Source organism: Panthera uncia, chromosome B1, assembly GCF_023721935.1.
Source record: "Panthera uncia isolate 11264 chromosome B1, Puncia_PCG_1.0, whole genome shotgun sequence".
Classification (NCBI taxonomy): Eukaryota; Metazoa; Chordata; class Mammalia; order Carnivora; family Felidae; genus Panthera; species Panthera uncia.
Window position 1 is genome coordinate 60,401,215 of NC_064811.1, and position 24,959 is coordinate 60,426,173.

Below are 24,959 nucleotides of genomic sequence, written 5' to 3' on the forward strand. Positions count from 1 at the left end.
GTCAGGCTGTGTGCCGACAGCTCAGAGCCTGGAACCTGTTTCTGATTCTGTGTCTCCCTCTCTCTCTGCCCTTCCCCCACTCATGCTCAGTCTCCATCTCTCTCAAAAAGTGGATAAACATTTAAAAAAAATTTTTTTAAGTGAAAGCTTAAATACTACAAATTTTATTCTGCATACAGCTCTTGATATATTCAATTGATTCTGGTACCTAATGTTTCTGTTTTCATGATAGTTTAAAATTTCAGTTTTTGTTGCTATTCATGCTTTTACTCCCTCTTGTTAATTTTGAAGTTCCACTGTTGTTTTTTCATCTGGCCGTTTCATTAATAGTTATACTCCCTTTTCTAGCACTGAAAATCAAATATTTTTCTTTTACTTTTATGAGAACTAGATACATGCTTTCTGTGCTCCGAGATGATTTACTTCTTCACTGCTTCTACCCTCTCAATAAGATGTGAATTTTAGAATACATTTATTTTCTTCACCCACTCCTATGAGACCTCTCATCTGACTTCTAGATTTTACTGAGAAAGTTTGGTACTTACAGTTTCAAATTACTATTCCTTCCTTTCGGTGTGTTTTTCTCTATCCGGCACTATCACACATATAATCTTACAGATGTTCAAAAAAATTCTAAATTACTACCTGTAAAGTTCTGTGGGAAAGGTCCATGAGTTTCCTCTTGTATTGTGCAATTTTGGCCATAGTTGTGGTTTGATTCTTCTGTAATTCGCTAATATCTTCAGATATGATCTGTTTTTCAAAAGAAAGTTTTGAAGGTGAGTATAAACATCACAAATATTTATCAGGTTTATATGAAAAATTTGATTCTAAGAGGAGACGGAGATTCATCTTTCAAAATATAAACACCTCTACATCTGTCTTTTTTTTTTTTTTTTTTTTTTTTTACATCTGTCTTTATAGTTCTTCCCGTCTATGCACCCATAAAATTAAAAAGTACCATTCAAAGGCTTCTTAAGAGCTCTAGGAAATTTAGTGATGAGGCAAAGTGTATAGAAAAATAAGTGTATACTTGAAAAATATTGAGGTATAGGACCAACAACCAGGCCCTGAATGGAAAAAGTATCTATGAAGTCACATCCAGGAGTGGCCTTAACAGACAATCTGAAAAGTACAGTATAGTCCAGTATTAAGTGCTGAATATTTTAGACAGAGTGATCAAAGTGGAGGGGAAAGGAAGAATATTTATTATACAACCTAATACATTTTTATGCCTTGGCATCATGGATTTGCTCTTTGGCCTGAAATCATTACTGTTCCGCCTTAACAGAAGTCTTAACCTTACAGAGTTAAAAACTCATTTCATTAAAGCTACCCAACCTGAATCCCATAACCGTTCCTATCATAATCATTCTGTGGCACTGCCTTGAGATGTTATAAGAAAAGAGGGTAAGAAGAAGATTGTGCAAGACATTTAGTCCACTGCCTTTTAAGGGAACTTTCCAGTGACAGGTCATGCTGAAGGAACAAAATTAGGTGGCCATGTTTTACATTACATAACCTAGGCACTTTCTCCACCCCAGTTTTAAAAAGTTGACAGGCTTCCAGACGCAAGAATAATATAGTGGTGTTCTCAACCAACAATAACTAAGAAAAGTAGAAATGGTTGCCATTTAGTATTTATTCACAAACACGAAAACAATCTAAGGAGTTAACCCAAGAAAGAAGGCACAGGGTTTTTAAAATTATTAGTTCTTCATTTAAAGTTTATTTATTTTGAGAGAGACCGAATTCCAAGCAGGTTCCATGCTGTCAGTGCAGAACCTGGTGTGGGGCTTGAAAGCATGAACTGTGAGATCATGGCCTGAGCCAAGATTAAGAGTTGAAGCTTAATTGAGTAAGCCACCCAGGTGCCCCAGAAGGCACAAGGTTTTTAAAGAAAATATTTAAGGGGCACCTGGGTGGCTCAGTCACTTAAGCATCTGACTCTATTTTGGCTCAGGTCATTATCTCAGAGTTGTGAGACTGAGCCCTGCATCTGTGCTGGGCATGGCGCCAGCTTAAGATGCTCTCTCTCCCTCTCTGTTCCTTCCCCCCACCTCAAGAAAAAAGTTTTTTAAACTGTTTCAAAAGACTACCTCAATGAGTAAAGACCTCAGTGAGTAAAAGAACATAGTGTGTTCATAATGGAATAATTTATTAAGATTCAGTTCTCTACAAATATGTTTAATGCAGTTCCAACTAAAATTCTAGCATTTTGAAAAATAGATTCTGAGACTGTTACAGAACAGTAAAGATCCATAAAGATGAAACAACTCTGAAAAGAACAAAGATCAGAGAATCACTCTACCACACATTGAGATACCCTACAAAGCCACAACGTAAAAAAAAAGAAAAAGGTAAAACTGACTTAAGAACAGAATAGATAACATATACATATATGGGAATTTGGTTGGATAAATTTGCTTTGATAAATCACTGGGTAAAATAACACTGGGTATTATTTATGGATGACATTGGCAAACTTGACCCACTAGAGAAAAATAAAGTTGGGTTCATACCACTTATTGTACAAAGTCAAACTCCATGAAGACAGAAGACCCCAATGTGGAAGGTTAAACTCTAAATAAAATGTCAGAAAAATAATGTAGGAGACTCTCAGACCTTGGATTGAAGAATGACTTCTTGAGCAAAATCCCAAGAAGAAAAACAAGGCAAGAAACTAGTGGGTATTGTTATGTTAAAATTAAGGATTTCTGTTCAACTGAGGACACCAAAAAGCAGAGTTGGCAGAGAGGTGAGAAAGTAGGAGACATCTGTACCATTTAAATCAGACTAGGGATTAAAATCTAGAGTAAACAGTGAACTCCTGAAATTCAGTAAAGAAAAGATAAATCCAACATAAAAACTAGGAAAAGATAGGAATAACTTTTTCTAAATGCTTATTTTTATGAGAGGGAGAGTGCACAAGCCAGGGAGGGGCAGAGGGAGACAGAGAATGTGAAGCAGGCTCCAGGCTCCAGGCTGTCAGCACAGAGCCCGATGTAGGGCTCGAACTCATGAAGTATGAGATCATAACCTGATCTGAAGTCAGATGCTTAACCTACTGAACCACCCAGGCGTCCCCCAACAATGTTTTTTAAAGTAGGCTCCACACCCGGTGTGGAGCCCAACGTGGGGCTTGAATTCACGACCCTCATAATCAAGATCTGAGCTGAGATCAAGAGTCGGAAGCCTAACTGACTGAGCCCCCTAGGTACCCCAAGATAGGAAAAATTTTGATTCTGGACAAGATGGACTTTAGTATATGCCACTCTTATCTCACCTACTGAATATAGCTATAAAACTTAGACTGCACGGGCAACTATTTGAAAAATAAATAGTGGCAGGAGGATTGGGGAAGGAGACATGAACTGAAGTACCACTGAACTGGTGGGTGAGGTTACCATTTCCCCCAATTCTGGCACACCCCACAGGTTTCAACAAAGCCCAAAACTGACAAGTGAGCATAATGCTGACAACTCCAAGAAAAGCCTTTTAGTTCCAATGGAGGAGACACACTGTAATATCTAGAGGTTTGCTCAGCTCCAGTACTACAGCAGTACCCCTCATCCACACAACCCCCATGCCTAACACCATGGATGGTACCAGATCCTATATATAGGATGTTTCTTCCTATACATGCACATATTTGATAAAGCTTAATTTATAAATTAGGCACAGTAAGAGATTAACAATAAAATGGAACAATTATAACAATCTACTGGAATAAGTTACATGAATGTGGTCTCTCAAAATATTGTTCTGCACTACTGTTCTTATGATGTGAGATGATAAAATGCCCACTTGATGAGATGAAGTGAAGTGAATGACACAGGCATTGTGACACAGCATTAGGCTACTACTGACCCGATGATTCATCAGGACGATCATCTGCTTCCAGATGGCGGTTAAGGGGGGAACCACTGTATTGATTTGGGCCAGATAACTGTCGCAGAGGCACTGTTCTGTACACAGTAGGATGTTTATCAGCACCCTCGCCTCATCTCAGTAGATGCCTATAGCACTCACCCAGTTCTAACAACCAAAGAAGTCTCCAGACATTGCCAAATGTGCCCCGGGGGATAAAGCACCAACACCATTACCACCACCTTCCATCCACTGAGAAAGGCCCAAGAGCAATCACTTAAAGAATTGAAAGGAGCAAAGGACAAAACCCACAATTCTAGCTGGAGACTTCAACCCTCACAATAGAACTACTAAACAGAAAAGTCAATATAGTAGAACTGAAGAATTAACCAACTGGATCTCACTGACACTAACAGAAAACTTCACCCAGAACAGCAGAATGCACATTCTATTCAAAGGCATGTGGGTTAAACACCTTAAAAAAATTCAAATCATACAAAGTTCTCTGACAATAATAGAACTAACTAGACTAGAAATCAATGAGAGTAAAAGGAAAATTTCCAAAGATGTGGAAATGAAACATACTTCTAAAATAATCTATTAGTCAAAAAGATCCAACAAACAGAACTCCCACAAGTGTGGAGTTCTGTTCCACAATTCTAAGTTCTAATTCCACAAATTAGAAAATATCTTTAATGCATCGGAGATTAAACTATAACATTATCAAAATTTGCACTATTGAGGTAAAGCAGTGCTTAGAAGGAAATTAACAGCATTAAAGTGCTATATTAGAAAGGAAAGGTCTCGTTAGAAAAAGAGAAAAACCCAAAGCAAGCAGAATGAAGGAAATGGTTAAAAGCAGAGATTAATGAAATTACTAACAGTACTACAGGAAAAAAAAAAAAATCAACGAAACCAAAAACTTGGTTCTTTACTAAGATCAATAAAATTGACAAACCTCTACCAAGACTGACAAAACTAAAGGCAAGTAATAGCTTCTGTGGTCTTACTTTGAAGAACTTTGGTCAAACCCTATTTGTAGTACTACTGTAACTCATTTTAAAAGTGATGGGAATAAATTCAGTGTGTCCAGCCTAAGATGATGAAGGCGCTGGAAATCATGTCACATGAAAAACGACTTGGGGGCACCTAGGTGGGTCAGTCAGTTAAGCGTCCAACTCTTGGTTTCAATTCAAGTCATGATCTCACGGTTCGGGAGTTCAAGCCCCACATTGGGACTGTCAGTGCACAGCCTGCTTGGGATTCTCTCTCTCTTCCTCTCCCTGCCCCTCCCACTCACTTTGTCTCTCTCTCTCCTTCTCTCTCAGAATAAACTTAAAAAACAAAACAAAAAACATGCTTGAATTTACATGCCAGAGAAGGGAATACTAAAAAAGAAGAATTGTTCAAAAGAACAATGTTCAAATATCTACAGTGCTATCACAGGAAGCACAGCTATCGCTTACAAAGCAATGCCAGGGAAAAAGGGTATAAATTATACCAAGGCAGATACTAGATCAATGTAAGAAAGAGAATTTTTATCAGAGCTAGCTGACAGTGAAATGGGTTGCTTCATAAAGCAGGAAGCTTTTCACTATTCAGTCTGAATGAATATGTTATCAGGATTTCCACATACGAGAATGTGGAAGTAACCCTCAAGAACCTTTAAGTATTTGATTACTAGGTCTACTTACTAAAACATTAAGTAGATTTAAGCATTCAGTAATTTAAATTTGCTTCATCAATCTACAATTATACTACACCAACATAAAGAATCATAACTGTAGCCTTCATTTTGGTAAGGCCTCATAAATATAATTGCTTAATTAAGAAAGTATGCATTCTCTGGCTCGAAATGGAAATTACAAACTAATAGCAATGCTAACAATTCTAAATTCATTGTTAAAATGTATCAAATAAGATTTACATATTTTGGAGGCTCTATATTAAGTACTTGCACAAAACTGTAATTGTTAACTTACAGTGTACACTATCTTGTTTCCCTGTAAAACAAAACGGTAATGTGCATGGTCAAAAGAAGTGTCTATAATCTCTTTTACTACTCCTAGAAGCAGAGAATGAAGCTAAATGCTTACATCTAATCTGGTCTGATGTTGCTTAGTCATCTGATCTTGAACCTTCAGTCTTCGAAGAAGTTCTTTGAAACCCACCATGGGTACCGGAATTAACCTGAAGAAATCCAACTGGTTAATTTTCATACCTTAAGCCTTTTACTGTTATTACAAAGTATAAGAAATTAGGGTTTTCATAATAACATCCACATAATTTAACAATACATTTCTAGGGTTCAAAGGCAGATCAAGGACTATGAAATCAATCATGTTAAATCACAATGATTTTATTCAACCTCCTTATTTTATTTTACAAATGAGGAAATAAAGTTCGGTCAGAAGTTGTATTTTTAAAAGCAAGTATAATTAGGGGACTGGTACTCAGATTTCAATGTTTACACTACACTACACTGCCTTACCAGTGAACATTCTTTAAAAAGCAATGAAACTGAAATTCAATTCAAAGGTAGGAATTGTAATTAATAGTTGGCATTTGTTGGCTTCCCTAGTAGCAAATATTAGTTTTTATATGAAAACAAGATGAAGATATACTTACTTTTCAGAATCAGGATTATCTACCTTGGCTTGTTCCCAAATAATAGGATCAACACCTACCAAAAAGACAAATTTTTTTTTCTGGAAAAACAAAACAAAACAAAACAAAAAACAAAACAAAAACCAAAAACACAAAACCAAAATCAAAAAAATAAAAGCTATTCTCCATTTTCATATTTGTATGGGAAAGGCCTTCCTAAAAGTAAGACAAAAAACTCAAAAGCTGTGATAAAAAATGACTCTCAAATATAACCATTACAAAAATGAAAATTTTTGTAGGATAAAGCTTAAAAAAATATTATAGATTGAAAGAAAATACCTACAACCTATAGGAAAATAGATTACCCTCCAGGATATAGAAAGAGTTCCTATAAATCAGAAAGGAAGACAAAAACATCTAACAGAAAATGGGCAGGGGTGTCCAGGTGGCTCAGTCAGTTGAGCGTACAACTCTTGATTTTAGCTCAGGTCATGATCGTATGGTTGGTGGGATTGAGCCCCACAGTGGGCTCCAGGCTATGAGTGGGAGCCTGTTTGGGATTCTCTTTCTCCCCCTCTCTCTGCCCATTCCCCACTTGCACACATGCTCACTCTCTCAAAATAAACATAAAAAAAAAATGGGTAAAGGACATGAATAGGTAATTCATAAAAGATACAAACATGTGGCTAATAAACATACAAAAAGATGTTTTACTTAGTAAAACATACTTTGTTACTTAGTAATCAATTTTACTTAGCTTTAATTTTACTGTATAAGGGAAATACAAATCAAAGTAAGTATTAAGTTTTTCCAATCAGAGTGGCAAAATTAAAAAGACTGACAACCTCCACTGTAGGCAAAAATAAATCAAAATGAGAAAATACTAGAAAAATTAAAAATGAGAAGAAACACCTTTGTGTTATAATGTGTACAACTTTCTTTGAAGAGCAATTTGTATCTAACAATACATAAAATATACTCAATCTTGACTCAAAAATTTCATTACCAGGGATCTATTCTAAAAAAATACAGATCCACATGTTCTAAGACATATTTACAAGGATGTTAATATCATAAGAAAAGGTGGAAATGACTTAGAAGTGAAGTACGGTACATCCGTGGTATTCCATGTAGATTTTAAAAAGAATATTTTCATGTACTAACATGGAAAGTGCTAAGAAATACTGTAACTGAAAGGCAAGTTGCAGTAAATGTACAGTGCAGAATCCCTTTTTTTTTTTTTTAGCACTTCCATGTACATACACATGTACAACAAATTATTAATAGTAGCGGTTTCTGTGGAAAGGAGATAAAAAGGATCTGTCATATAGGTCATATACTCAATTTAGTTATGCTATCTACAATCTTTTATGGTGAGAACACATATTTTACTTGAATACTCAGAACAACAAATAAGCTAGAAAAAAATAAAAATATTAAAAGTGAATTACCTTTGGGTAGCTTATGGACTATTTTTCTTTAGTTCAACATTTCCCAAAATTTCTAACAAACACATTAACCATGATAAAAAAAAAAAGCTAAGCGACAATGAATTAGTACAATGAAAACATTCAAAACTATGTCCCAAAATAGCAGACATGATAAACACTGATTTTATTAATAACCAACTACTATCGCCCAAAATAGAGGAAGCATATATGTTTCTAAATCTATCATTTCCTCAACTCTTGTGATTCTAAAACATACCAGCAGGAGGATTCTGTAAAAGTTGTTTGATCTGTGCTGGAGAAAGTTCTGTTCTAGTCATAGAAAGGGTTACACCAAGTTGCTGCAACTGTGTTTTTATATTAGTTTGTTCAAAATGGGCATATAGTGTTGTAGCTGGAACTCTTCTTGAAGTACCATTTGGAGAACGCTCAACAACATAAATGACAACTTCCGTCCTGGGGGAAAAATAATTAAGTTATAAAACAGCACACAACTCATAGCTCCAAATATCACTACAGCATGTGATTTTAGAAAGGTGCTACTTGAATTCAAAGATCGTTGTTTTAGAAGAGAATTAAAATAGCATTTTCTTAAATCTTGGAAAATAAAGAACCCTTACTTCACAAGTTCACCTCTAAATCAACCTAAATGATAAAGTTAAAATGAGACAGACATATATTTGTAAAAGGTTTGCTTAGCTGCAAAGTCCTATATCTTCCAGAATTGAGAAGTACTTTGGAGATTCTGTTGAAGCTTATCTGATCTCAGTTATTATATCTCACTGATAATAATTCTTCTAACCCAAAATATCCTCAAGTAAATGTTTTCGCCACTAAGTATGAAAATTATATAGAAGACAAGGGAAGGGAAGTCAGTCATATTTAGCCATGAATGGACATGAATAGTAATCACACTTTCCAGTAACATCTTTGTGGGCTTTGATTTGCATACAGCCATGATTAATGTTTCTTCCTGTTTCTGAATGGAAAATCTAAGGAATTATTAGCATCCTGTGGGTTAAGAACTCCAAGATTAAGAAAAAAGTTTTTAAACAAATGTTGCTGTCAATACTGAATGGTCACTAGCTGAGAAATAACATTCTGCTCTAAGATTTAATCTGTGTTTTATCAACAAAAACACTGTTGATCACTCTTTCTGGACGCAGGCACATAGAAATAAACAGTACATCTAATGTATACTTACTGATCATCTGGCAGTGTTTTAATACCCTCTACATTTACAGTAAGGGTCTGGTTTCCTCCCAAAACTTTATGCAATGATTCTACCAACTGCTGTTGCTGGCTTCGAATATCTGTTTCTTTTTTGTTGAAAACTAAAACCACTAGCCCATCTTCGTCTTTATTATTGGGCATACAACTATAACCTACTGCCTGTAGAATGACAAAATAAACAATATCAAAAATATGTAGATTTTAAATCAGATGTTTAATATCTTAAATATCTGCCTAAACAAGGAAAACAGCTTAATGTCTGCTAAAGAAGGAAATAATGATTCTTCCCACCACTCTGTGCCCTATAGCATCACACAATTATAAAAAGAAACTATTTTAACCAAAAATAATATAAACTTAAAGTGAAATTTAAATTTCCTCTCCAACAGAGTAACCAAATAGCTTTCTCCTCTGAAAAACTTTGATATTTGTTATCGTTGGGTGTTTCTGAACTCTGATGAAACAATTCTGCATGTAACTGTAAAAGTAACTGCAAAAGTCATGGACCAAGATCTAATTTATTTTACTATATACTTACAGGATCTTAAACTAAGTTTTAGATATATAAAAAAATGACTTACTGAACATAAATACTTCTAAAGTAGAATAACACTGTCAAATTTAAAAATATTATAAGGACTATCTACCTCATTTTATAGTTTCATGTAATACAAAACTTTATGAAGCATGTTAGTTTTTAATATAATATTAAATATGACAAACCATGGCTTTCTAAGCACTCTTTTAGATAGAAGTCTTCTCTTTGGTCACCACTTATGCAACTCTAAAAAAATAATTTAAAAATGGGGCTCAGTTGGTTAAGCATCTGACTTCGGCTCAGGTCATGTTCTCGAGGTTCACAGGTTCGTGCCCCACATTAGGGTCTGTGCTGGCAGCTTGGAGCCTGCTTCGGATTCTGTGTCTCCCTCTCTATCTGCCCCTCCCTTGCTCATGCTCTGTCTCTCTCTCAAAAATAAAAATAAACACTAAAAAAATTTTTTTTTTAATTTAAATTCATTCTACACTAGTTTGCGTTTTACCGTATGTATGTTATATATCAGATTTAAAAAAATGTCCACTGTATAGCTCTCACTAAACAAAAGTATTAAAATTTCAACTATAAACACTCAAAAACTTTTTGTTAAAGTGATGAGATAAAGAGATGTTCTTTAATAAGGTAAGCTAGTCACTTTTTGTTGTTTAACCATGTTCAAAGGGTCTGATCCTCAGCCTTGCAGCTCCAAACAAGGGCTTATGTACATATTGATTAGTGACTGACATAGGCAGCAAAAAAGTGGGTTTGTTTGGTTTTTTGCCAAAGTGGCTGAACTATAAACTGGATTGCAATACATTAATTTGTTATGAAAAATACACCATCAAGTTGACCTAAATACTCTCACTAGCTGATGAAACAGAATCTCTGAGAAGTTAAATTCAAATGAAAAGGTTGTTTGGTAGGCGAGGAATCAGAAAGAAAATAGACTACACTGTTTCAATGGCTTTAGCATCCAGCTGTAATAGTGCCAAGAGAATTATACATGCCAAACAGAACATCTACTTCTGTCTGCTGGTTAGGGTGTACTTTCCTGGACACTGTTGGATGAATACCACTAAATTCTAATTTTGGGTCTCCCCTTTATAGATGCCAAGCAGACCACTCCCCTTCTGTTAACACTTTTTCCTCAGTTTTAAGTTATATTCTAATCACACCTTCCTTCAGTCATATTCTGGTCACCTTCAATCACATATATGTAAGAAATCACTTCATTTTAATAACTTCTATATTTTTAAAGCAAAAGCATAACTGTACTGTGTTCAAGGAGTGCTAAAAACCAAGCAATTGTTTTCTTGGTATTATTTTAATCCAAACACTACATTCTCTTACACACACTCTTCAAGTAAGGATCAAAAGAAGTACTAATACCTTAAATCGGCAAAAGGGATTTTCTTGTGTGAATTCCACTGGTGGAATGTTGTTGTTGAAATATCCTTTTCCTGTTCCCCAAAAGGCCTGCAGCTGATTCCATTTTGCCAAAATAGCATCCCTCTCATCTCCCAACAGTGTTGGAGCAGAAAGAGCACTTGCAGTATTTATCAGTTGGTTGGACTGGGTAGGAGCTTGTGTAGGCTGACTGAAGAGACCACCTAATGCTAAAAGTGTACCCCATAATTAGTATTTCAAGAAAAAAAATCAATTCAGAACCTAGATATGGTAGGCAGAATAATACCCCCCCCACAACCTCCCCCACTCCCACAACGTCCACATCCTAATCCTCAGAACCTATGTTACCTTACACAGCAAAAGAAACTTTGCAGATGTGATTAAATTTAGAGACTGAGTTGAGACTATCCCAGATTATCAGAGTGGGCTCAACACAATCATGAAGGTTCTAAAGAGGGAAGTGTGAGGTCAGAGTCAAAGTGAGGTCTGAAGATGGAGGAAGGGACTATAAGCCAAGAAATGGAGAGAAAGACTAGAAGCTGGACAAGGCAAGGGGATGGATACTCTCCTGGAGCCTGAAGAAGTAACACAGGGTTTATGTACATAAGTTGCCTTACCACCACCTTGATTTTAGGCCAATGAAACCCATTTCTCAATCTCTGATCTCTAGAACTGTAGCTAATAAATCTGTGTTGTTTTAAGCCACTAAGTCTGTGATACTTTGTTACGGCAACATTAGGAAACTAATATACTAGGACAATCCTTACAATGTTAACTTGCTTTTCTAATGATTATCTTCTTCATACAAGTAATTCCATTACCAGTATACAAGGTGGATCCATATTAGACCCACACCAAAAAAAAAAAAAAAAAAAAAGAAAGAAAAAAGAAAGAATGCATACGGATATGAAATGGAAAAGTAAAGTTTGTGAAGTTGTGGAATTGTTTTTTAAACCTTTATTGCTATTAAATGTGTATAATAAACACAAATTGGAGGAAACAAGCAGCAAGAATCATTATATCAGTGTTTTATCAGTATCAACTTACTCACTTTTCCTTCTCTCATAACAAAGAAATATATAACAAAAAGAACAAATGAACTAATCATCAAGATTCTAAACTAAAAGCTTTAACAGGTCATGGGGCGCCTGGGTGGCTCAGTTGGTTGGTTAACTGTCCGAGTCTTGATCTCAGCTCAGGTCAAGATCTCATGGGTTTGTGACTTTGAGCTCCATATCAGGCTATGCACTGTCAGTGCGGGGCCTGCTTGGGATTCTCTCTCTCCCGTCTCCTCTGTCACTCCCCTGCTCATGTTCTCTCTCTCAGAATAAATTAAAAAACTTAAAAAAAAAAAATTTTTTTTTAAAGCTTTAGCAGGTTATATAGCTTTGGGTAAGTCACTTAACCTCTCTGGGCTACAATTTCTCCAACAAAATGGGTGAAGTTGTTAGATCAGATCAATATTTCCAAAGTGGGAGACAAATATCCCCAGAACATGAAATTATAGCTATCAGGCAACAGCTGAGTCACTAAATGGACTAATTCACCTAACAAAAAAATATCTTTTAATTATCTCATAATACATTTTATTTATTTTTTTTAATCAATCAAGAAGAATTTGAGTGTCCATAATATGCTCACCACTAGGCACTAGATGTGGCAAAGATTGTTGCTTGCCCTATATTTACTTTTCCTTGTTTTTATTAATTTTTTTTTTCAATATATGAAATTTATTGTCAAATTGGTTTCCATACAACACCCAGTGCTCATCCCAAAAGGTGCCCTCCTCAATACCCATCACCCACCCTCCCCCCCCTCCCACCCCCCATCAACCCTCAGTTTGTTCTCAGTTTTTAAGAGTCTCTTATGCTTTGGCTCTCTCCCACTCTAACCTCTTTTTTTTTTTTTTTCCTTCCCCTCCCCCATGGGTTTCTGTTAAGTTTCTCAGGATCCACATAAGAGTGAAAACATATGGTATCCGTCTTTCTCTGTTCTCATAATACGTTTTAAAAAGTCTAGGTTGGGTGCCAGTATGCCTTTAATGCCTCACATCTGCTTATCTCACTTTCTATCAAAGAACAAGTCTAGGAGCACCTAGTCTGGGTAGCTCAGTTGGGTGAGCATCCAACTCTTAGTTTAGGCTCAGGTCATAATCTCACAATTTGTGAGTTTGAGCCCTACATCAGGCTCTGTGCTGACAGCAGCGAGCCCAACATGGGACTCGAACTCACAAACTGTGAGATCATGACCTGAGTCGAAGTCAGGCACTTAACCAACTTATCCACCCAGATGCCCCTAAAGAAAATTCTTAATAACACAAATGGTAAGTAGGTAAGAGAAAAATCATGAAAATATTACCAAAATGATCTGAGTTTTAGGGCCACTATATTAGATGATAGTTAAGTTTCTTTCAGGTCTAAAGATTTTAAGTACCATATGGTCACTGGGGCTTCTACAGGGCTAGAGAGGGGCTACTATTACCCCCCTAGATGAATAGTATAAATTCCCAAATGGGCACATATAAACACTGTAAAGAACTGGACTAGAAGCCACAAGACTTGAATCCTGGTATTATAAGCTCAATATTTATTGTATTTATTATAGCCTTGGCTAAGAAATTCCTAGGTTTATCTCAACTTTTTTTTTTTTAACGTTTATTTATTATTTTTGAGACAGAGAGAGACAGAGTATGAATGGGGGAGGGTCAGAGAGAGGGAGACACAGAATCTGAAACAGGCTCCAGGCTCTGAGCTGTCAGCACAGAGCCCGACGTGGGGCTCGAACTCACGGACCACGAGATCATGACCTGAGCCGAAGTCGGCCACTTAACCGACTGAGCCACCCAGGCGCCCCAATCTCCTCAACTTTTAAATGAGATAAACTATGATCTGTACTGATTCATTTAGCTGCCTTTTTACATTTCACACTAGATTACAACCACACTAGTCTACTCAGAGTTCACTCACTGGAAGGCACTTAGGAACTCAAATTATAAAATTCAATACATTCTTTTCAACCCCTTAGCATTATTAGACCTCTCATACCTCTCTACCTTCTCAGGGTCCTCATGCTGTAGATTGTTCCTTTAGCTCCCAAAGAAAATCTTCAACTTTCACTGAACACACATCCTCCTAGGAAATGCTCTTCTTCCTTAGATTTCCTCACAATACATAGTCTCTTCTGGTTTTATCTTTGATAACATACATTCATTCACTCATTCAACAAGTATTTACTGAGTATCCCCTAAATGTTAGACACAGAGCTAAATACTAAGGACAGCATGGTGAACAAACTCAGCACATCAAACAAATATTTACAATTGTGGTAAGTTCCTTAGAGAAATACAGAGGCTATGAGAGTACTGAATGAGGGAGCTAATCAAGTCGGGTCGGGTGGGGGAGGAGGGAGACAAGAGAAGACTGCTCCATTAGAATTTCACTAAGGCCTAAAGGAAGCAGTCAGCCAAGCCATGAGGTAGGGGCAAAGATGAACAGCATGTGCAAACCTCTGGCAAAAAGGAGGGGGAAGATGAACCAGTGGAAGCAATAAGGAGTACTAAACAATAAGGTAAGAAATAACAGACCAGGGTATTGTTCAAGGGCTCATATTGACCAAAACTGTGATAATTTGAGCATCAAAAAGAATAATGAATGCAACCAACTCAAGCACAGTCAATTTATGAAAACTCATGCATTCAAAATTACAGTTTTTAAAAGTAAAGATCAAAAACTTAAAATTCAATTCCTTGGACACCACTGGAAATAATCAGGCCAACAACAACTTCTTATAAAAACTGTCAATTGAAAAGAATTTTTAGGGGCACCTAGGTGGCTCAGTCAGCTGGACATCTGACTCTTGATTTCAGCTCAGGTCATGGGATAGAGCCCTGTGTTGGACTCTGCACTGAGCGTGTAGCCTGCTTAAGATTCTCCCCCACTCTCCCTCTGCCCTTCCCCTCTGCTCGCACTCTCTCTCTAAAATAAAAAAAATTAAAGAAAAAATTTTTAGCCTACTCTTCCTATACAAATTCTATTTCAGGGTGACCAAACAGTCGCCTGGGGGGAGAAAACCTTTGTTTCACGGAAGAATTTTAGTGTAGAAGGGAGGGCAGAAATGGGAGATCACCATTTTGCAACTCCTAATAAAATAACTGACTGAGGCAATGATCATCAATGAATGAAACCATTAGGTTAAAGACTGATGAGGAACTTTACAAGACAGATTGGCTGTCACCACCTGAACCCAAAGATCAATCTTAGCATCACCAAAAGAGGGAAAAAAACTTTCAATGTGATATAGTATGAAGCACGTAGCACAACTGGCAAAGTATCTGTGCCAAAAAGTCAAACTTGAATATAAAGTACCTAAAGCTAACTTCATTAACCAGAAAAGTGGGGGATAAAGTTAAATGATACTACAAGGATACAAATCTAGAATGGGGGACATTTCATAGGACAAGTGGCCCAGTTTCGCCAACAATTCATGAAGGGGGGAAAAAGGAGCAAGGGAACACTCTATACTAAAAAGAAACTTGAGACACAACAAGAAAATAAATGTGGAGACCTTGTTTGGATCACTATTTGAGTAAACCAGCTGAAGAAAACTTCAATGAAACATAAATGGAAATGTGATTAAGAACTAGGTATTAGAGGATACCAAGGAATTATTAATAGCAAGTTGGAGAGATGCCCATATTTTTAAAGAGAGAAGCATAGTAAAGTGACAGTGAAGGGACATATTGGGATTTGCTTTAAAATACTTCAGCAATCTGGGGCGCGTCAGTGGCTCAGTTGGTTAATGTTGGACTCTGGATTTCGGTTCAGGTCATGATCTCATAGTTGATGAGATGAGCTCCATGACTGTGCTGTCAATGCAGAGCCTGCCTCAGATTCTCTTAGCCTTTCCCCCGCTTGCGTGTGTGCTCTCTCTCTCTCAAAATAAATAAACATAAAAACAAAATAGAAACTTCGTAGAATTACCAGGCAGTGCTGAGGCCCCAACTTAGGTCAGCGATTAGGAATTTAGTGGTACTGGGGCGCCTGGGTGGCTCAGTCGGTTAAGTGTCCAACTTAAGCAGAGATCATGATCTCATGGTTCCTGAGTTCTAGTCCCACATCAGGCTCTATGCTGACAGCTCAGAGCCTAGAGCCTGCTTTGGAATTCTGTGTCTCCTCTCTCTGCCCCTCTCCCGCTTGCGCTCTCTTTCTCTCAAAAATAAACAAACATTAAAAAAAAAATTAACGGGGGAGCCTGGGCAGCTCAGTCGATTGAGCGTCCGACTTCAGCTCAGGTCACAAACTTGCGTTCATGGGTTCAAGACCCGCATCGGGCTCTGTGCTGACAGCTTATAGCCTGGAGGCTGCTTTGGATTCTGTGTCTCCCTCTTTCTCTGTCCCTTCCTTGCTCATGGTCTGTTTCTCAAAAAATAAAATAACATGTTAAAAAAAAAAAGAATTTAGAGATACTATTTAATCCTTTATATTATGTGATTTTCTCAAGCACTATCTAGACAGACAGTTGGGCTTACACCAGCTTGGATTTTTTTCCCCCTCAGGCACATAATACAATGACGAAGAAGTTTAGCATACTGCCAATCAGTGACTGAAATGGCAGGCTATGGAATCTAAGCTAATTAGAGAGTATAGACAAGAAGCTGATGGAAGAATAGAAAATGGTCTAAACGAAAATGTCACTGTCTAAAGCTCCTAATGAGGTCTAGGAATAGCTACACTGGAAGTAGTTAAAAAGGCAGGCTAAAAGAATAGGTTGTGGGATGTTCACATTAGTGATTCTGAACATTTTCAGATGTTGCCAAGGTCCAGGGTAAAAAGTATGGTTTAAGTGAAATGGAAGAAGTCTCTGGAATAAAAGTTAGATGGCATGGCTATCTCAGTATATAGCCATGTGATGTTTAAATAACCCAGACAGAAGTTGAAAAGAAAAGCAAAACTGAGAGCCAGTTGCCAAAGTTTTCATTGAATAAGAGGTACTGTCCAGGAAGTCAGCAGGTAACTGAAATTAAACACATCTCAGATGGAACAGACAGCAAGCACCTCATACAAGCAGGGGTTTGAAAAGTAAGGCAACAGGGGCACCTGGGTGGCGCAGTCGGTTAAGCGTCCGACTTCAGCCAGGTCACGATCTCGCGGTCCGTGAGTTCGAGCCCCGCGTCAGGCTCTGGGCTGATGGCTCGGAGCCTGGAGCCTGTTTCCGATTCTGTGTCTCCCTCTCTCTCTGCCCCTCCCCCGTTCATGCTCTGTCTCTCTCTGTCCCAAAAATAAATAAAAAACGTTTAAAAAAAAATTAAAAAAAAAAAAAAAAAAAAAAAAGAAAAGTAAGGCAACAGCTCCATAATCTTTGCAGATTAAGCTCAAAACTCCTTACAGCAGCAGGTCCCAAATTCATCATTCTATGCCATACACTGATGCTTCTGTCAGTTACCCCTCTACATGGAATACCCTTTCCTGACTTTATCCAACTAATTCTTTCAAGACTCAGCTCTTCCTCTGTATTCCATAGTACCTTGTATGGGTCTGTTTTAGTGCTTTCAAACATATGTGTATTTTTGATAACTTGGAGTTTATTATTCTAATTAAATGTTCGTTATTCTACCTCCCTGTAGACTATAAGCAGGGACTGTGGCTTTCAACCTTATATACCCAATGCATGACATACAAACATACAGTCAGTAAGTGGCTGCTACATAACTGAATAAGCCCCTTTCATTATACAAATGAATAGCACCAAATTCAACTTCCCATTTTTCCTAACCAAAGTAAGTTTAACTACAGTAATGGATAGTTGGAGAGATATTATTTTAAAGAAAATTTCAAAAGAAAAAAACTTCACTTTCCCTTTCTTCTCCTAAAGTACTTGGATTTCCAACAAACTTTCTATTTTTGCAGGAAGATAACAGAAAAGAGGAATAATTAGAATACCAGAAAGAATTCTGAGACTATTATTATCTTTGTCCTTTTGGCTAGACAATTCCTTAAATTTATGTTTAATAACTACTAATCTTGAATAACTTTAGTAGGATGAATTTTAGCCAATCAATCAAGTTACCTAAGAAAAGTGAAGCAAAAGTGATTTAAGAGGTAGAAGACTGGAAAAGTGAAAAGAGCATTACGTAGGAAGTCAAAAAATTCACATTCGTGTTTCTATACTACTTCCTGGGAGGTATATGGAAAAGTCACAATCCCTCTTCACCTATAAAATGGAAATACCATGAGTACCATTTCATAGGATTCTCGTGAGAATTAAATAAATTAGCCCATACAAGAGAACACTGGAACACACTGCCATACCAGATAGTAAGGAAGCTATCAAAAACCAATTCTAGGGACGTGTGGGTGGCTCAGTCAGTTAAGCATCCGACTCTTGATTTTGGGTCGGGTCATGATCTCATGGTTCATGGGTTCAAGCCCCGCATTGGGCTCTGTGCTAACAGTGGAGAGCCTGCTTGGGATTCTCACTCTCTCTCCCTCTCTCTGCCCCTCCTCACCATTCTCTCTCAAAATAAATAAATAAATTTTAAAAAATAAATAAATAAAAGACTAATTCTACGTTGTGTCAAAGGACTTGAGAACCAGTCTGAAGAGGCTTGCATCTTTGGCCACAGATGCAACATTTAAGCATCAATAAGGATAATAACTGCAACAGATTAAAAATACCAAATATAGGTAGCTGAAATATTTAAGTTCCTAACATTATAAAAAAATTAATTGGTTTCCTTTAGAGAATGATAGGGAACCAACTCTTTATTTTGAAAACTAATAATAAATATGGGAAAGGATGAATCAAATAGTGGATAAAGTTTCTTGTTATTAAAGTATTCCAACAAATACATGGAAAAGGAATCATAGGGTTGGAATAAATACCATTTTGGAACCCCTAATGAATTAACGGATCTACGTAACAATCACCAATGGCTGCTGCTTATACAATGAAAAAGAGAGACATTATATACCTCTTGATAAAGTATACAACACTACTGGAGTGCCTGGGTGGCTCAGTCGGTTTAAGCATCCAACTGTTGGTTTTTCTCAGGTCATGATGTCATGGTTGTGGGATTGAGCCCTACATCAAGCTCTGCACTGACAGTGTGGAGCCTGCTTGGGATTCTCTATCTTTCTCTGGCCATCACCTGCTCACTCTCTCTCTCTCGAAACAAATAAACATTAAAAAAAAGGAATACAACACTATCCATAAAGTAGTCTTGAAACCAAACAAAAAACAACTATCAACATAAATAAGTGCCTATATCCAACCCAATTTACAAAAAACACAGAAAACAACGAAATATGTTAAACTATACCACAGGAATGCAATCCACTAGAGTCCTGACTTGAAAAACTCTACAGGAAAAATGGTCCGATTTAACAAATAGGAAAAAGAAAAAAAAGGGGGTAGGGCTAACAGGGGAACTTACACAGATTTAAGACACATAAAACTAAACAATACTGTTTACACACTTACGTGACAAAACTGTAAAGAAAAGTAAAGAACAGATCACCATGAAAGACAGGACTATAGTTCCTCTGATTGGGAAATGACTGGGAGGGCAATGTAGAGGGCTTCTCAAGTGGTTGGCCAGGGGCCACCTCCTGACTTAGGTACTGGTTCCAAGGGTGTTCACTTTATTATATATACAATTCATTAAGCTGTACTTTTATGCAGATTTACTTTTGTATTACTTTTAGCAACAAAAATTTACATAGACTGTTACTAAACACAGAAGTTTTATAATCCTCATCCTGCTAATCAGTCTTCTCCCCAGTTGCTATTATCATATATTGACATGAGAAGTAGCTTTTGGAATCTTGTGGAACATACTGATAAATTTTCAAAAAAAAAAAAAAGGTATCATTAAAGTGTTTTGAACAGTGCACTCGATGTCAGCTATATCTTACAGTTTTATATATAAAGTCATATAAAGTAAGATAAAGGCCCCTTATACTTACTAGTTTGCTGTTGCTGCTGCTGTGTATTAAATCCTCCAAATCCCAGTCCAGTTCCCAAACCAGTACCTAAACCAGTACTACTTCCAGTTGTTGTGCCAAAACCAGTACCAAATCCAAACCCTTTGTTCTGAGTACCACCGAAGAGTCCTTTGAAGGAAAAATTAAAATTGCATAAGTTAACCAAAAAACCAAGCTCTAGCTCATTCATTTCTACAAATGGCGTACGATGTCCTCTTACCAGTAGTGCCTGTGTTAGCTGGAGCAGAAAAGCTGAATGCAGAACCAGCTGTTGTAGATGTTGTCCCAAATCCTCCAAACCCAACTAATTAAAAAAGGATAAATAAAACAGACACAATCTTTTATATACATACATTTCTTTTTCAAATTATTTTATGTCGTTGCCACATATAGAGACAAAATCTATTGATCTAATTTTTCCTTCCTCTACTTTCAACTTCAATTTTTAAAAAACTATACTACTAATCAAGAAGTCAAATGTTGCAAGAAGTGACTAAGTATTTAAAACAGAAATAGCACAATGCAATACATACTCTTCAACATACCCTTAAGTCACAGCTGAGAAAACATGTTAAGCCTACTAGCATGCTTAACAAACTCTAAAATGACTATGTATATACTTTTAGAGCAGGAGTTGCAAATTCAAATGCCTGTAAGATTTAGGCTGATAACATTAATAAGTGAAATAGACCAGGTGTTAACTGACTGGTAGAACTGTTCAATGTGAACGGTTTTTAAAAATGGAAGCAGTTTCTAAATTCAAGCAGATTACTGCCACAGGAAAAAGGTAGTAATGTTGTTTATTCCCATCCCCCCCCCCCCCCAAAACCCGAAGATCTAGATTTTCTCTGTGAAATTTACAGAATTTTAGACCCTAATTAACTAATTAATTTTTTGGAACGAATTCAAATATTTTTAAAGTAGCGTGCTAAACAAATCGTATTAGCAGACTGTGGTGCCAGTTTGAAACTTTGGCTTTGGTGAATTAACTTAGGTTCTATTTTAGCTTCCTTTCTACTTAGTCTTCATGAAAATTTACCAACTTTCCCAAGGAAACATACTGACCTCCCTACAACAAGAATGTGTTTCTTGAAGGAAGAGTGAAGGGGGAAAAACTAGGGAAAGAGAACTAGCACAGCCCTCTGGACCAAGTTGGCAACTAACAGATCTACAAATTTCATTTTTAGATTTAAGTTTAGAGATGAAACTAATCTTAACCATATGTAACTTGACATATGGATGGAATGGAATACTGACGAGCTAAAATTGTTTTATGTTTTTTCCTTTATTGTCAGTCTGATTACCAAGGTGATACCAAAAAGACTTTTAAGAAAAATATTTGAACCATCAGTGATCTCGGAGTTATGCCACAGGTTTTCTGGAATTCTAATTTTTAATCTCATATATTTCTAGCATAAGAGACAGGGATTCATGTTATATAAAAGATATAAGGAAAAAACCCAACCCTTTTGATATCATATAATTTTAATTTGGAAAATTACTCACAAATAGACTGCATGTTGCAGCCATAACCAGGTAGGTTCTACTGTAGTATTGCAAACTATAAACATTTTGATAAAAATCACCTAAAGTACAGAACACTGTTCTCAATCTTTTTCATTATTCTTCACTTCCATAGAAAAACTATGATATATTCTGGATTGGCTACACAATAAAAATATTAGTATCTTATCATGTTTCATAATACCAAAAATGTTTATTCGTAATAGTGGATCTGCAAAGATACAAAATAAACAAGGGTTTCTATCCCTTTGCTGAAGATTCAGTTAATGAACATATATATAAAGTAGTTAAAATACAGTTATATTATCACAACTCAACACTTAACAGTGGTAACTCCAAATGAACATGAAATCAAGCAAATACCAACAAGTTTATTTACTGTTGTTGAATTACAAGCTGGGTGGCTTTGTTCAGAAACACAAATTTCAAAATAGTATTGCTGTTTTACCCAGTGCCAATTTTAAGCAAACAGGGAAAAGTAAACATACCAAATGGCAGTGATACATGATTATTTAATAATGGATTATTTTATCTTTGGAATTCAAGGTTTCAAGTATTCTTCAAAAAGGTTTCAAACCAGATGCCAAGATGATTTTCGCACTGTGCTAACAAATACTGCACGAACACCAGACTTCCCAAGTAAATTTTAGAGAATAAATAATAATGTTTACCAAATGCATATAATTGGCACGGGCATAAGTGGCGTAATGTAAGAGAATATGGACAAGAAATTCATATACGAGCAGCAGAGGAACAAGACTATTCTATAGGGTGACTGTATGTAAAGGACACATAGACCTATTTTAAATTTATATACACATATACACACATTATAGTTTGTGTTTTGCAAATTTCCAAGGAGCTTCAATCCACATAGACACTAAAATCTTCCTAATTATCTCTTTGAATGCAAATATGTCTAGCCTACCTACTTGAACTCAATGCTACTTGACAATAAATTGCTCTAATCATTTCTCAAAAAATCCAGTAAAAAACTGGGGGCTCTTTCCATAACTACAAATCTTATAGAAATGTGTCCTAATCTGGGGTTGACCAAAGAAATACATTATTGTTGTTACACACCATAAAAAACAAGGCAAGTTACTGCTGTTCGTATAAGACTTGTTTGGGAAACACAAGGACAATCAAATGAAATTCCAATGAAAGATGCAGGAAAAATGGAAAAAAGAAAAAATGACTGCAGGAGTCCAAGAATCCCAGAAAAACGAGCCTGACTGCTGAGCTTTTATTTTGGAAGAGATACGTAATAATTTGGAAAACATAATCTACTCAAAATAATAATCCATTCGAAATTCTCATCACTTGGAAGGTATATTGTTTAATTAAATGCAAGCTTAAAAAAGGAACATTATAACTTGCAAGACTTCCTAAAACCGAATCTTTTAAGGCAGTCAAAACTGGATACAAATGTTTTTGATTCCACACTAGAAAGTGAATTTCCTTTCCTCATTAGGCAAGCCAGTGTTCTTTCCCAAACTAGGAACCACAAAATATTCTTGGACTCCGGCTCCCAACATTCGTTACACATACGACCCGCAGTATCTACCTGCACTTGCCAGACTGTTACCAAAATTGAACGGAGTCGCCGAGGTAGTAGAAACACCGAAATTGCCAATATTAAAGTTCACTGCAGGATTAGCAGTTAATCCGAAACCCCCAAAATTAAACCCACTGGCGGTGGAGTTGGCAGTCTCAAGCCCACCAAATCCTGATAGGCGTGTAGGCAAAGAAACAAAATTTTAAAATGGGAAAGAAGAAAAAGAAAAGAAAGCAAGAGGATTAGAAGAGTCAGCAGGTTTCACAGAAGTGAGCAAAGACAAACCTTGACTTAGCTCCAAACGAGTTAAGAAAGCGGAGGAGGTGGGGACAGGAGGAAGGAGCAGGAGCGTGAAGTCCCGCAGCAAGAACCAAAGGGGCCAGGACCGAAGGAGCCGCAGGGCACCGCCCCGGGGTCCCTAGCCCTAACCTCACCAAGCCCAGCAGCGGGAGCTAAGCAGGGATTCCCGCGGGTCCGGGAGGCTGAGGTGGGGAGGGCAGGGCGGGTCTCCGGCAATGGGAAAGAGGAGCCGTCCTCCAGTCTCTCCGAGTCCGACTCGCCGGCGGCGGGAAGCGAACCCTAGGAGGACAGGGCACTGCAGGGATCCACGCACAGCGTGGGAGCCACAGGCTGGGCCTCAAGTTCCGTAGCGGCCTCCTCAGGAGCCGCCTGGGCCCGCTCTGCCGCAGCCCGCCCTTTTCCCGGGCACCTAAAGTCTCCAAGTGGCCAAGAGACCCCAGGTTCGCCGGACTGGAGAGTCTCGGACCGAGGGGGCTGACCAGAGGCCTCCCTTTCTCCCCGGGAGAAGGTCTGGGAGGATCACTTACCCGCGGGGGCCGCGGTGGCTGCAGCGGTGCCAGAGGTGCCCGAGGGAGCCCCAAAGTTGAAGGCCATGTCGCGGGAGCAGGGGACCAAAGCACTGCTCCCGCGACACTAGGTGCTCTCGGCTTTCCGGTCCGGCGGGAAACTGCCCTAGGATAACGGAGTCCCGCCTCTTTTCTGGCCTAGCCAAAGAGACTGGAGCGCAGGCAAGGCGCAGGAGGCGGGGATTGGAGGGGGAATGCCCCCCGGCCCGCCAACTTCCGGGGGCTTAGCGGCCTCACGTGGCGTGGAGCGTCACAACTGAGAGGAAATGCTGGCAAATTAGCGGCTGCTTGGCGCCTGAAAGCCCTTAAAGGCTTGGAAAAGGTGTGCGTTAACAAGCAGTTGGGTTCGTGAGTTCGGGCTCCGCATTGGGCTGTCTGCTGGGTGCGCAGAGACCGCTTCGGGGCCTCTGTACTCCACTCTCTGCCCCTCCCCTTTTCACAGGCGCGCCGGGCACTGTGGCTCAAAAAAAAAAAAAAAAAAAAAGAAAAAAAGATGTGCGTGGGGATGAATGCGACTGTGTAATGAGTACTGGATAGGTAGGCCAAATCCTCATCTCCGTAGTGTAGGGTCAATGGATAATGCTAAAACTCATGAAAATTACTGAAGCAGCTTGTTACCTAGTCATGGGGGTAAATTAAAAACAAAACAAAAAACCTAACAGAGGTGCCTTTGAGAGTGATGTCTACTTAGGTTTTTTTTAATAACAAACCTGAGAGAATTATTTGATTCTGAAATCCATGTGCTTGTATACCTGTTAAAAGAAAAACAATAACAAGCCGTTGTGTCTATCAAAATTAGAAATCCTTGGACGTAGCAATGCTACTTCTAAGAATTTATCTTATAAATGATTAGGCAAAGTTATGAAATACAAGGTATAACAAGTGATTGGAAACAAATGGGTTTGCTTAAATAGTTGCATTTATGAAAAG

The 24,959-nt window shown here is 37.7% G+C and overlaps 1 protein-coding gene across 3 annotated transcripts in view; it reads right to left on the minus strand.

Moving 5' to 3' along the window:
• Positions 1-24,212, minus strand: part of NUP54 (nucleoporin 54) — a 52,947-nt gene extending 28,735 nt beyond the window's left edge. The window contains exons 1-10 of one of the 3 annotated variants that reach the window (XM_049630657.1): positions 23,991-24,212; positions 23,173-23,334; positions 20,302-20,385; positions 20,064-20,210; positions 11,083-11,309; positions 9,130-9,317; positions 8,185-8,381; positions 6,499-6,553; positions 5,967-6,060; positions 646-753 (exon numbers count right to left, since the gene is read on the minus strand). In XM_049630657.1, the coding sequence (XP_049486614.1) occupies positions 646-753; positions 5,967-6,060; positions 6,499-6,553; positions 8,185-8,381; positions 9,130-9,317; positions 11,083-11,309; positions 20,064-20,210; positions 20,302-20,385; positions 23,173-23,334; positions 23,991-24,057 (1,329 nt within the window). In that variant the 5' untranslated portion in view covers positions 24,058-24,212. The remainder of the gene's footprint in view (positions 1-645; positions 754-5,966; positions 6,061-6,498; positions 6,554-8,184; positions 8,382-9,129; positions 9,318-11,082; positions 11,310-20,063; positions 20,211-20,301; positions 20,386-23,172; positions 23,335-23,990) is intronic. The other 2 variants (XM_049630656.1, XM_049630655.1) reach the window with 2 other exon arrangements.
• Positions 24,213-24,959: the final 747 nt, after the last annotated feature.